This window comes from Xenopus tropicalis, chromosome 3 (genome assembly GCF_000004195.4).
Source record: "Xenopus tropicalis strain Nigerian chromosome 3, UCB_Xtro_10.0, whole genome shotgun sequence".
NCBI lineage: Eukaryota > Metazoa > Chordata > Amphibia > Anura > Pipidae > Xenopus > Xenopus tropicalis.
In genome coordinates, this window is record NC_030679.2 from 132,937,069 (window position 1) to 132,951,259 (window position 14,191).

At 41.2% G+C, this 14,191-nt stretch overlaps 1 protein-coding gene across 1 annotated transcript in view; it reads right to left on the bottom strand.

Moving 5' to 3' along the window:
* Positions 1-476: 476 nt before the first annotated feature.
* Positions 477-14,191, bottom strand: part of rasal3 (RAS protein activator like 3) — a 31,558-nt gene continuing 17,843 nt past the window's right edge. Inside the window, exons 9-18 of the mRNA XM_002935409.4 lie at positions 12,895-13,039; positions 12,488-12,632; positions 12,170-12,406; positions 11,142-11,343; positions 9,103-9,206; positions 7,746-8,001; positions 3,817-3,939; positions 2,807-2,994; positions 1,576-1,648; positions 477-965 (exon numbers count right to left, since the gene is read on the bottom strand). Coding sequence (XP_002935455.2) covers positions 804-965; positions 1,576-1,648; positions 2,807-2,994; positions 3,817-3,939; positions 7,746-8,001; positions 9,103-9,206; positions 11,142-11,343; positions 12,170-12,406; positions 12,488-12,632; positions 12,895-13,039 — 1,635 coding nt within the window. The 3' untranslated portion in view covers positions 477-803. The remainder of the gene's footprint in view (positions 966-1,575; positions 1,649-2,806; positions 2,995-3,816; positions 3,940-7,745; positions 8,002-9,102; positions 9,207-11,141; positions 11,344-12,169; positions 12,407-12,487; positions 12,633-12,894; positions 13,040-14,191) is intronic.

Here is a 14,191-nt window from a genome sequence, read left to right on the forward strand (position 1 = left end):
TTCTGCACAGACCCTGTGCTGGGGGCATCAGTGACCCCTATAAACACTACAATTGATTTTTAACTTCCTTTATATGATGTCACACATAGTACCAACAGCAGACTTAACTCTTATTGGCTGTGTCACCTGTCAGTCTGACACTGCTTCCTGTGCCTGTGACAGAGTGCTGAAAATCAGCAGGGGCGGGCCGAGCCGACCGGGCTCCCTAGGCAACCCGGTCAGCCACCTCGCCCCTGCACCTGCGCATCACTTTGTATTGCATCACCGCCTCATGCGCAGTTTTCGCACTGGGGGGCAGGTGGGAGAGGGAGGTTAGGGGGTGCGATACCGATCGCAACTGAGCACAGACTAGAGAGGTAGGCAGGAGAGGCTCCTGCCTGGCGCCCCCCCATCGTTGCGCCCTAGGCAGCTGCCTCTTCTGCCTACCCCTAGTTCCGGCCCTGCAAATCAGTAAGTTAAATTTGTGATATGCTGAGTCTGTTTGTTTACTACAGCTGTTTATATAAATGTATTGTATTGTGGCTGCTGCTGTGGCCAACACGCTCATGCTGTAAGTCACCAACAGATTGCACAAGGTCTAATTGGTTGATTCTAGGATGAGTCATCCAATTGCAAACAGCAGGACTAGGTTGTTTGCAGTAGGAAAGGTTGAGGAAGGACACTCCTTTTATTAAGCATTCACTAGAGTTAATTGTATTTTTTTTTTTTTTTAATAATAGACAAAATTTCCTTTAAAAAGCATTCGCTGACCCAGGTTAACCTAAGACAACAATTAGGGAGTTGCTTTGTTGGCAGGGGGCTCTTTAAGATGTCTCCATGTCCTCCATGTCTTCAGGGTTGTTTGTTGGGAGAGAACTTTCTGATGAGGTTGATGTGATTTCCGGATCATTTTCTCCATTGCAGATATTGCTGGGGTCTTCTGAATCTTTCTGTTCTTCATTTATCTGAGCCAGTAGGTGGTTGTCCTGCCAGAAAAGACAGGGTTAGATATATTTCAGGGCTGTGGGCTGATGTATAAAAATGCCATATTCAGTGAAACGGTCTCTGATCCTATTTAGGCACCTGTCTCGTGTCCCAATCTGTCACCACTATGTGTGTTAATGTCCCACCCAAACCCAACTTAAGTTATTTGAAAAGTAAACATAATTTTAAACAACTCCGTTTTAGTTCCTCCTCCCCTGCCAGGATTTCAAATGATGCAGACAGATAAGAACTGTAGCTGGATTTTAGCTTATAAATATAAAATTTATTCATACTGATTATTAAATTCTGATGCTAATTGAACTGGTTTCTGATCTGCAATGTAAAGAGAATCTGAATTAGTGACTAATCTGCCTTGTATTGTGACTCCTTTTATATTCTTTTAGTGACTAATCTGCCTTGTATTGTGACTCCTTTTATATTCTTTATATGCAGCATTTTGTGAGACTGTCCTTAAGCTCAGGTATATCAGCAAAAAATAAGAAAGGGAGCTATTGGGTGGTATCTTCAGAGGGACAGATCTTCCCTTCTAAAGGGCTGTTACATAAGCCCAAACATGTGTCATTTCTATCCTACCTCTTTGTAAACCTTTACCTCAATGTTTTCTGCTGGGTTCTCTGCCACTGAATTTTCCTTCGGTAGTTTCTTCTCTTCTAATGCCTTAATCCTAGGATGGAGAAAGCAACCTGTCTTTAGTTAGGGAGTAGAAGGAATCACCCTGGTGTGTGGCCCCTAAAGGCCCTATATTATGTATAATGGGTAGTGAAAAAATATTTTTTTCCCATTCTAACAATCCGCGGAACATTGCTGGTCTACTTGCAAACTTTTGATTGGTTGCAGTTGTTTTCATGAGCCCCTTTTTTTCTCACTAGAGTTTATGGTAAGTACAAAAGGTCCCCATACACGGGCCGATTCTAGCTACCAATATCGGTTCCTTAGACCGATTCGGAAGCTAATCGGCCCGTGTATGGGGACTACCGACGGGCCTGCCCGACTGATATCCGGGCTGAAATCGGCCAGATCTCGATCGGACAGGTTAGAAAACCTAGTCAGATCAGGGTGCGGTCACCCAGACCGACTTTGCCTATGCCCCTGTAGGTGGGGATATCAGGAGAAGATCCGCTCGCTTGGCGATAACGCCAAGCGAGCAGATCTTAAGGTGTATGGGGACCTTTACTTATCAGTCACACTTTTTGATGGGGGGGCTTGATATTAATTGCACTATAGAATTAGAATGCTAATAGGCAGTGTAGTACAATAAGGGGCCTTGAGGTGGCATGTAAACTGACATATATTGGCTAATGTGTCATAGCAACATCTCATTTTTTTGTTAAAATGATTTTTAAAGACAAACTAAGAGATGGCAACCTTCTTCTTTTTGTGCAGTGGAAACACACAAGGAAGATAGGCCTTCACTATTAAGCATAGGGATGGGACAGCTACAATTTTGCATGTTCTTGCAAGTATAAAGCTAGTATAAGTATAAGCACCACAATATCTGTAAAGCCACTGTCAATGCTTAGCATTAGCTTGAGGCTGCACAAGGGTCTCTTGCTCCAGTTCTAGAATGTTCCAGGGTAATGCCTAATTGCTACTTAAGCTGGGGCATGGTGCTTGATAATAAATTACTATCTTCAAAGTGGTGGAAACGTCCAATTTGCATTTACATATCAATATTAAGAACCCTCCAGTAATTTGATTTCAGGTGGCTCCACTATGGCAGCTCGTTTCCAGACCATGGATAGACGTGTTTAAAGGGTAGTTATTCTTTGTCACATTTTGTGGCTGTTTATTCATTACGTGCGGGAATATCCTGATGACATACCTGTTTAAAATTAGGGAAACCTGTCCAGCCATCTCCTCTTGGAAAGTCCTCTGGGTCTCTTCCACCTTTGCCAGCTGCCCCAACATCTCCTGTATCTGGCCCGAAAGGATGCCTATTTGCCCTTCCAGGTCTTTCTGCTTCCCCTGGTTCTCTAATATTTGCCCTCTCATTTCTTGCAGTTGCTTTTCCTGTTGAGTGTACAGACGGCCATTACAACCCACTTTAATACAGTTACTTTAGTTAGATGGTCTACAAATATAATTTTGCCTATGGCTAGATTGTTATGACTTGATTAACAGGCCATTAGTAGTTTGGCCTAAAAGGCAAGTATCATGTGTTGACCATGTATATATACAGGTATAGGACCCATTATCCAGAATGCTCGGGACCAAGGGTATTCCGGATAAGGGGTCTTTCCGTAATTTGGATCTCAATACCTTAAGTCTACTAAAAAATCAATAAAACGTTAATTAAACCCAATAGGATTGTTTTGCATCCAATAAGGATTAATTATATCTTAGTTGGAATCAATTACAAGGTTCTGTTTTATTTCTACATAGAAAAAGGAAATCAGTTTTAAAATTCTGAATTATTTGATTAAAATGGAGTCTATGGGAGACAGGCATTCTGTAATTCGGAGCTTTCTGGATAATGGGTTTCTGGATAAGGGGTCCGATACCTACATATATATAATAAAACACAGCCAGCACCAAAACAATCTCAAGTGTATTGCATGTATAACCTTTTTTATGTAACCTTTTTCAAGGTCTTTTTAGGACTATATATATTTTCTTTTACCAAATTAAGTCCATTTTAATAAATTCTCATTCGGCAGATGTGTACATTTATTTTATACATATAAATTATATATGGGTGCCTTTATGACAGAAATGTAAAAATATAGGCCATTATCCACTTATGGTTCTGGATTCATAGAACATACTTTAGTCCTTAGTGCCAGTGGGGCCTAAACAGCTTTACCAGTGCTGGCATAAGCCTGCCTCTTGTACCTGGTTCACGGCTTCTTCTGCCCCTTGCCCAAGGTGAGGGATGTTCTCGTTCCTGCACCACGGCACAGTGGACTTTCGTCGTGGAAGTGTGGATGGGGGTCTCACCCGCGGCAGCTTCTGAATCTGAGAGAAATGGGATAAATGAGATAGAGGTTCACTAAAGCAGGGGAAGAGGGTCATATTTTTGTGTGTGGAAGCTATCAATATTAGACTTCACAGTGGGGAACATATATGTAAATGTATGGCAGCTGATCTCTTTCCATTCTCTGTCCATTTGCCGGGGTGAAAGTTATAATGGAGAAAGCTATTAGAGTGATTCAGACATGCAAGTTAGGGAGCATCACAGATCAGACCCTGTACTGCCTGTAGTAACAACTCATCTATGGGTTCAAACCCTAGTGAATCAGAGTTTCCTTACGCTTTAATATCACTGGCATATTGTACACCAGCAAGTGTAATTACTACAAAAATCAAATTAATGCTTCATTTGTAAGATTTAAAATAAGTATTTTAACTCATATCATGAAACTCCAGATCAGATTATCTAAAGCTGAAGGGAGATTACCCCCCCTTCCTTTTTAGCATTGGTTCAGTGAATAGGGCTTTTGCTGAACATGCTTTTAAGCAGGAAATATTTATGTTTTTTGTTATTTTCTGCTCTAGACAGGGCACAATTTGAAAATGAAACTAAAGTTACATTCTACTTCGTGTTCCCAAAAGTCAAAGAAACCAGCCTCCACTGAGAAGCCTTCCTTCCCCCCAGCTACAGCCTGTTAAATTTTGCCCTGTTTAAAACAAGAAATAACTGCAAGATATTTCTGAATGAAAAGAATAGGCAAAACGTGATGTGCAAACCCTATTCCTCTATCAAAAGAAACACAGGTTTTCCTGTCTTTTTTTGTTTACACATGTACTTTGGTATCTGGCTTCCTCTCTCAGAAAAATCCTTCATTCCCGGGGCCAGAGTCTGCGCAGCTCACTCCTCTCTCCCTTCTAGGAGAGCTAGGAAGCTAGGAAGACCAAGCTAAAATGGCAGCTGCTATATTAAACAAATGGAGAGAGCTTTTAGGGCTCTTTACTCAGGTATGGTAAAGCTTTCTGCAGATTAAATATAGTGTTCTAAGTGGCACTAATGTGGCGAATCTATTGGCAGTAAAATGCCAAAATGACTTTCCTTCCTCTTTAACGTTAGTAGAGTGAACGAACGTGGAAAAGATAGTAACTGTAGCGTTTATATAGCGACCTTTATTATTATTATTATTAATAATAATAATGATAATTATTATAATTATAACTAAAATCCATTACAGGATTCATCATGCATTACCCTGCAGTGCCTTTTTTTTATTCATTCAACCGTCAGCCCTTAGAAACGGGAGGATTTGGAGCATTTCGTTAATCTTCATATTTTCAAAGCATTTTGTCTTGATGTAAATTAACAAGTAAACAAGAAAAATCCAAAGAAAAACTCAGTTATGTGAGGCGTCTGATTTCCTGTTATTGGGGAGGGAGTTGAATCCCAGGCTCATCTGGATAGAAAACAGGCGCTTTGTGCAGAGGGAACAGAAACCTTGAGATGTTTTTACAACTAAAATAAAACATGATGACGCACTGAATAAATGACCTCACTGCCTTATCTGAAATCGGTGCCTCCTATGAAGTGAAGATGAGCTGAGTTAAAGGACTAGAGCGTAACTAAAGAAGTAGGGCAGAAATATTGTACATTATGTTTTGTGTTTCTGTATGAGCCCAAGGCAACCACAGCCCTTTACTTCCTATTTATTTTATAGGGTTCTCATTAAAAATAAATATTTCCTATAACTGAATAGTGAGAAAAAACGTTTTCTCACCTTAAAGATAAAGCCGATGCTACAATTTTCTGCCAGACTTTGTTAGAGAAAAGAATAAAGAGGGATAAAGCCACTGCCGGGCACATAGTTGCTTATAGTTACACAGTATATTGATAAGACACATTCCTATCAAGGTCAGTCTTTTGATGCAGAGGAAGGTGAAAAAGTCGAACAAAAAACCTTTTCCGATTTGCCTCAGAAAAGAAAAGAAATGAAATCCCCTGGATCAACAATTGTACTGAGAGTCTTTATTTCAATATCCTTATATTATCTCACTTTTTTCAACCAACCTTTTTATTAAACTTACTAAAGTATCCGCCATTCATCAGTAGCAGAGACAGACTAACACAACTGAAATATCTTCACCGCACCTATATGACACCCCAAAGACTGTATAAAATGCACAAGAATGTCCCAGGTGCGGTCACTCCCCGGCAGATTTCCTACATATGGTGTGGAGCTGTCCACGGTCACAATGCTTCTGGGGGAAAGTAGCAAAAGTTATAAAGGACAGAACAAATCTTGTACTTCAACTAGACCCAACAGTAACCCTGTTAAACCAAGTTGGGGATCTATCACCCAAAAGGGCTGAAAGAACACTACTTCAAATATTATGTATGTATGCCAAAAAAACGATTGCCCTATACTGGAAGTCGCCAGATGGCCCTAGAGTGGCAGCATGGGAATCTATGATAAATAAGGCTATACCCCTATACAAACTAACTTACATAAGGAGGGGGTGCCCTCAAAAATTTGATAAAATATGGTCATCATGGATAGACACAGACCCCTCCTAAACACTGGAGACAAGGGAAGACCCCATGCCCAAATCCTCCTCTCGGATAACCCCTATACATAGATACAAGGTAAAAAACGCAACAACAATACTTCACTAAGACCCAGAAAGATAAGCCAATAGCCAAATAAAGGTTGAAAGGTGAATAGTACACGTATTAATAAAAGGAAGACACTGCACTGTTATTGTTTTGTTATGTTATTAACCTACTTTATTTACTTTCTGTACAATTGTATAATGAACAAATGCCAACTGCAACAATTTGTTGTAAAATATGTGCATTTCATTTTCAATAAAAGAATTGTTAAAAAAAAAAAGTATCCGCCATTACAACCTCTTTATGGTCATGTTGAGTTAATTCATTGGTGGCCCTAGAAAATCACACAAGGCACAGTATGGAAGGATCCAATGGAAATGATTTCTTTTGACTCACTAACAGCCTCATCCCCTCCCCAAGGACTTCAGTCCCAACAATACTGCAATCCACCCCTTCAGATTTTATAACTTAGATTCCAGGGAAATAAAAACCCTGCATCTCACACAAAAGAATGCTCCCTGGAATGGCTGTTCCGAGGCCTACTCCTCAACACCTTTCTCATTACCTCTGCCCATACATGCATTCAAAACTTTGCTACGGCTGCATCCCTTGCCTGAAGTTCCCTCTCCTTGTTCAACCAGGCTTTCTCCCAATCTCTCGCACATTATACACATCATACATATAGCAAGAAGCACCAAGCCAATTAATACTCATGCCTACAAATTGTTCAGTTCCTACTTGGTATAACTGGATATCTTTTTAAAGGAGAAGGAAAGTCATTTTGCCATTTTACTGCCAATAGATTTGCCACATTAGTGCCACCTAGAACACTATATTTATTCTGCAGAAAGCATTGCCATACCTGAATAAAGTGCCCCAGAAGCTTTCTCCGTTTGCTTAGGACAGCAGCTGCCATTTTAAATAGCTTCCTGCTCCAGCTCTAGCCATTAGAGCTGAGATCACACATTCCTAAGGGAGGAGGGAGGGAGTTCTAAGCATTCTTATGGGAAGGGGGAGCAGGAGAGAGGAGAGAACTGCGCAGACTCTGGCCACCGGAATTAAGGATGTTTCTGAGAGAGGAAGTCGGACACCTGAACAACATGTTTACAAAAATGGAGACAAGAAATCCTGTGTTTCTTTTGATAGAGGACTAAGTGCAGTGTTTCTGCTGTGGCTGTATTTATATAGACCTTTATGATAAAGCTTACTTAGTTTTTACCTTTCCTTCTCCTTTAACTTCTCTTACCTTTAATAAGGTATTATCTTCTGTCCCTTTCTCTTCAGTTACTCGTCTGCGCTCTCGACCTGCTCTGCCCTGAGCTGGGACACTTTGTGTGCGGGTGACATGACGCCTGCTCTTCTTCTCTAGGAATTCACTCCTCGTGGGTGGAGGCAGGCGTTCCCTCAGAAGGCTGCTCATTGACTGGCTCCTATTTACTAATGGGCGTAGCTTGGATAGGTCTCTTGGGGTCACAAACACAGGATCATCGTTTTCCTCATCCCTGTAAAATAAACAGTGTTTGCTTCTAATAATGATAAATAATTTTCATGCAATTTATCAACATAATATCAGATGATCATCTCATGGGTAAACAATATTAAATATAACTTATGAACACGTTAACCCATCTTCAGTGACTCGGAAAATCAAATTGGCTAGTAATAAAAACAAAGTTGCTTAGAAAAAGGTGTATCTAAAACATATTTATAGTTAATGTAAAAGTTCCCATATCAAGCATATATAATATATGTCTAGCATATGGTCATTCCAATTTGTGTCACTACTACTCTTAAAGGAACAGTAACACCAAAAAATGCAAGTAATTGTAATATAATGTATTGGTGCCCTGCACTTGTAAAAGCTGTGTGTTTGCTTTAGAAACACTACTATTGTTTATGTAAGCAAAGCTACTATGTAGCCAAGAGGTAGCCAGTGGCCTAAATATGTATACATGTATACAACAGGGGGGCCTGGGCCGTGGGGTCTGCTGTACAGTAGTCCCCCCCCCCCTCCCAGGCCCCTCTGTACCTATAAATACAGCGGTGGGGTCAGGGCCGGGAGGTGCGGTGCGAGGGAGCCAGGAGGGGGGGCAGGGAAGGACTAGGAGGGACTGGTTGCACCTGGCCCCCTCAGAAGATTTTTCTGCCGGGGTCCCTGGAGCGATCAAGTTACGCCACTGGAGGTAGCCATTCTGAAATAGGGCTTTATGGTATAGGTTACATAGCATATAACAGATACGCTCTGTAAAACACCATTGTATTTTACAAAGTTTATCTGTTATCTGCTATGTAACCTGTGCTTTTTCGCCTTTTCTCATGGCTGCCCCCATGGCAACACAAAGTCTTGTTTATATAAACTATAGTAGTCTATCTAAAGAAAACACACACCTTTTACCAGAGTAGGGCAACAGTACATTATATTTTATTTACTAAATTTATTAAAACTTTCTAATTTTTTGGTGTTACTGTTCCTTTAAAAAGCTAGGACCAATGGATATGTACTTTAAAAAAAGTATTTTTAATGCATATGTACACAGTTTATGGTGCAATACCACTTCCAGATAAGGGCACAAATACCCAAAACAGCGCAACAACACTGCTACCTGTTATCATAATCAGTATGTTCAGTAATGCTTGCTGGAACAGGCTGGCCTTCAGTGAGAGCCTTGAGGATTGTGGGTAGTGGTTCCAGTTGGTCTTTGGTTTGCTGGGAGAGAGATAAAGATAGTTATGTATGAACACAAATGATTTATTTGCACAAGATGCCCAAGCAAACAATCATTTCTAATTTCAGAAGGTGGCACATCTGCCTGAAATGTATGGGCCTGATTATAAATCCTCGAATCAGGAAAATTGTTTAAATCTGGTGAAACTCTATAAATATTTTTAAAAAAAAATGAATTGGAGACTTGTTTGAATAGTTTTTTCTTATATCATCCTATTTATTGTTATTAACTCCCAACTTGGTTGTATTCAGTATGCACTGCTGGAGGCACACAGGGCTGCCATTAGCAATTAGGGGGCTCTATATTCCTTATATATCATGGCCTGCCCCCAGGGGGCTCTGCTTGCCCAGACCTGCTTGGTGGTGACCCTGCAATGTTAAATGGGTTACCAGTTAAGAAAATGCACATCTAAGCAAATGCACCTAAAGATGTCCCTCTCACACCTCGTTTGTCCACACATCCGATTGTTGCCTCCATCCAGGATCCCCTACTGAATTGGACCCCTGATAGGACTCCTACCAGTCCCCTCCCTCACAAATCATTACAATCTGAAATATTAATTTCATTTTGACCCCAGAGTCTCATTTTTGTCCACTATTGCAGCAAGCATAGTCTAATTTTGAGCATATTTAACATGTTTTCCCCAGAATACCAGCATTATTGATCCACCTGGTGGGGTTGTGCCCAACACAATTGTGAATGATGCGTCAAAATTACTGCAACTGCGCCTGCGCCGGAGTCATTGCCAGTGTTCAGTGTTCGAGCGAGAATCGCCCCCGATTCTTTAGGCACAAGTTATCTGCGCAAATTGATGCAGGGTGCTGACGGAACTCTTGAGCTATCCTCTAGTCTGGAGGTGGCGGTAATTCCCGTGTCCCCTGAAAGGACTGAGCAGCGCTGAGCGCAATTATACGGACATAACTACCATTAATGAATGGGCTTTTATGTTCAACTGACTGCAGGGAAATTTGCAGGACTGCTGCTGTACTTGCAGGTAAATGACCTCTGTGGTCTAGAGGGCTTTATTTGTAAAAGCAGTTCAATGTGCAAAGTGCAAAATTCATACACAAATTGCCATACTTTGTAGCCGCAATTGCTAAGTTGTCGGCTAAGTTGTGTTCATCTCAGCTTGCTTGTGCAGTGTGTGGTTTTTCCCTGGCGTTTGTATACAAATGTCGCTGATAATGAAATTAGTGTCTCATTCACTTGGCACAAGTAAAGGTCCCCATACACGGGCCAATTCTTGCTGCCGATATTGGTCCCTTAGACCGATTTGGCAGTCCGTGTATGGGTACTACCGACGGACCTGCCCGACCGATGTCTGGCCTGAATCCGCCAGATCTCAATCGGGCAAGTTAAAAAATCTAGTCGGATCAGGGACCGCATCGGCTCCTTGATGTGGTCCCCGGACTGACTTTTCCTATATCCGTTGTTATCATTCGATCGTTTGGCCACCCGTAGGTGGGGATATCGATTGGCCCGTGTATGGGGACCTTTAGATCAGGTCTTGACTTCAGAAATCAGAATAGGCCCAGAGCCCATACAGCCCACTAAATAGAGACTTTCTATGGCATCTTTAACAGCCCCTCTGGCATTTGCCAGAGCCCATTTTAATTAGGCCCATTTACTAGTCTGGGCCTCAGTAAGATGCTGTTATGGACTCATCCCAGCAAGGGAACCATGGAGTGAATGCCAGTTGCAAACTAATGTAATTCCAAGGTTCCCTTGCATTAGTACATGTATGGACACAAGTACCTTTCTGAATAGCATCAAATTTGTATTCTTTTCAGCACTTTGCACTTGTATTTGTAAATAAGTCCTTTGGTTCTATCCCAAGAGACTTTTGGCTTCAGTTGAAGGTACTGGTTGGTGACATAAAAAACAACAAAACAGATGGCTGGAAGCTTCTCAAGCACCTGATGGACACCAGTGAAGATCCCACTCAGCATGGAGTGAAGCACAGCAAGTTCATAAGCCAAGTCAGCGCTGCTCTCGTATCGTGTTGGGGAAACCTCACTTTCTGGATCAGCCACAGCTTGCAGGAACACGGACATGCCATCCCCATACTGTTCTAGGAATCCATTCATAAATCCCATGTATTCCTCCTTCTCCCCAAACCTGCATGTTCCATTAAAAGCCATTAGAATTATAACAGTACAGTTTTAGCCTTGCATTAAGCAGCAAGTAAATACATGTATTCATAAACAAAAGGGTCTGTCTCTTGTAGTTGAGACAGGATAAAATTAAAGGGGAACTCCACCCAAACAAAACTTAAGATATAAAATCTTATAAAAATATATGCAGACTTTTCATATTTTTTAATGTAATAATATGGTTTGGAACAGTTCCCTAAGCCCCGCCCCCTGTTCACCTGCTGATCTGGCTGTCTGCTTTGAGACTCAAATAAAATGTAACAGTAGTCGACTGTCCTCAGCCTGCTTTCAGCCTGCATCCTCCCAATCCCACAATTCCCTGCACACGTGATGTCAATAAGGAAAGGAACATCACAGTGCAATGCATTGTGGGTTATGTAGTTCCTGCATGCTGTCTGTAAACTGTGGAGAAGTTGTTACAATTTGTAACATCAATGTTTTAGTCCCTCCTCCCCTGCCAGGATTTCAAATGATGCAGAAAGAAAAGAACAGTTTTGCAGCTGGATTTCAGCATATAAAAATGGTATTTATTGACACTTTTTGAAAGAACAGATTACGGTTATAGGTTTATTAGGGGTTTCTGGCTTGTGTTGGGCTTTTTAACAAATTTTGGTTTGGAAGCCGGAGTTCCCCTTTAATAAAAATGTAGTTTTTTTTTTTTAAAAAAGGCATGTATTCCTCATTTATCATGAAAGGTTGTATCCATTCATATACATTAAAGATAAAATGATAGGATTTTTTTGTGCAAGGTTAACATTTGAAACAAGACATAAAATTATAAGGGGTATAACCTGGTAAAGTTGGCGAGGTTCTGTAAAACCTTGGCAACCAGAGTCAAGGCGCGGGCTGCAAGCGGCTGAGGGTGTTCGGCTGAAAGATTAAATAATCCCGGAGAGAGAATGGCTGGGCATAGAAAGCGCAAGAATAAGGAGGCACTGACAAGTCGGGAACCTAGAGCTGGTCGTCCCCTCAGGGCCACTTCCACTTGCCAGGATGAGAAGATTTCTAAGAGATCAGGAGGGAAGGATCTGAAAGGAGAGAAATGACAATGGTTAAATGGTTTTATCTGTGTATTGATCTCAATTCACAACAGCATTGTGATAGCTCACTCTTGTGACTGCAGTATGCTCTGTACAGCATCTTCACAGCTTCTCCACAACTGCCCTCTGTTCTCTCCTAGGTCTTCTGGGGAACAGCGCAAGGGGTCAACTTCATGACTGTCCTCCGAGGTATAGATACGATTGACAAATGGACCTGAGGCAACAGATAATTGGCCAATTGTAAGCTTGCTAAGACAGTTTTCCGTGTACCAAAATGTGTTCCCAAGAAACAAACAGTATAACAACAGTGTGAACACCCTGACAATGATGTCAAGGAGTAGACCTGGTTACCAACTAAAGAAAACAACTAGGTAGATGGGCTTATGCTTACTTCAAGGTGAATGTTTGCTATTACCCCCTTGAGGTATATGTAAGTCTCAGTTAGTGTTACGCTAGGGTTTTCTCTCACTCCGTACCAAGTGTTTCCTGTAGATATGTCTGTCCAACCATCTTCATATACTCCTCGATGGCCTTGGTGACTATAGTGTTCTCCCGAAATATTAATGAATCCTGTCCATCGTGCCGAGATATCTCTGCTACTCCAAGGTCCACCAGGAATTCCTACAGATGGAGTGGTAAGAAATAATTCTTTACTGCATGTAAGAGTGTGGAGGTGTATTGTACTTTATATTTTGGTACCAAGCAAAGAACCAAAAACCACAGAATCATAAACTCTGTAACCCTCCCCTGTGGGCTGCCATGACAGTTATCTAGTCTAGACTACTTCCCAGGTCTTTGACTTTAAAAAATAGTGGGTTTAACTTACAAAGAATTTGCAGCGCCTGCTTAAAGAGATACTGCCATGATTTTTATGGGGTACTTTTTATTTCTAAATGACAGTGTTTACATAGCAAATAATTCACTCTGCCATTTAAAATGTTATTCTTGAACCAACAAATGTATTTTTAGCTGTAATATTGGTGTGTAGGCGCCATCTCAGTGCATTGTGCCTGAGTCTGAGCTTTCAGAAGGAGCCAGCGCTACACATTAGAACTGCTTTCAGCTAACCTACTGTTTCTCCTACTCCCATGTAACTGGAGGAGTCCCAAGCCGGACTTGGATTCCTTACTATTGAGTGCTATTTTGATACCTACTGGGAGGTGCTATCTTGCTCCCTTCCCATTGTTCTGCTGATCGGCTTCTGGGAGGGAGGGGATATCACTCCAACTCCATGTGAAATTTCAAAATGAAATAGAAAAAAATCTGTGTTTTTTACAATGCAGGATTCTGCTGGAGAAGGCAGCCCAGAAAGCTATGGAACTAAGGAAGGAGCATTTCTGAAAGCATAGATCTTCACTGACGTAGGAGTGCCATACCCCAGTGATGCTGCAGGGAGACTTATACATAAAATACTTCTTGCCTATGCCTAATCACTTCAGTTTTACTTTCATTATCAGTTCTGAAGTAAAAGAGTAAAGCAATGATCACTCATACACTCTGGCAGTACTTCTGGGACTATTCCTTAAAGAAAAACTATACCCCCAGAACGAATGCTTAACCAACAGTTAATATCATATTAATTGGCCTATAAAAGAATCTTACCAAACTTAAATATATATATCAGTAAATATAGCCCTGAGTCTCTAATATTGGAGTTGTAGTTCATTTTGGTGTTGAAACTGAGTTTTTATAGGTTTTTCTGATTTGGCATTTAAAAGGGAGCCCCTACCCATGATAGTGGCTTTGACCTGGCCAAGTAGCTGTAGTCTACAA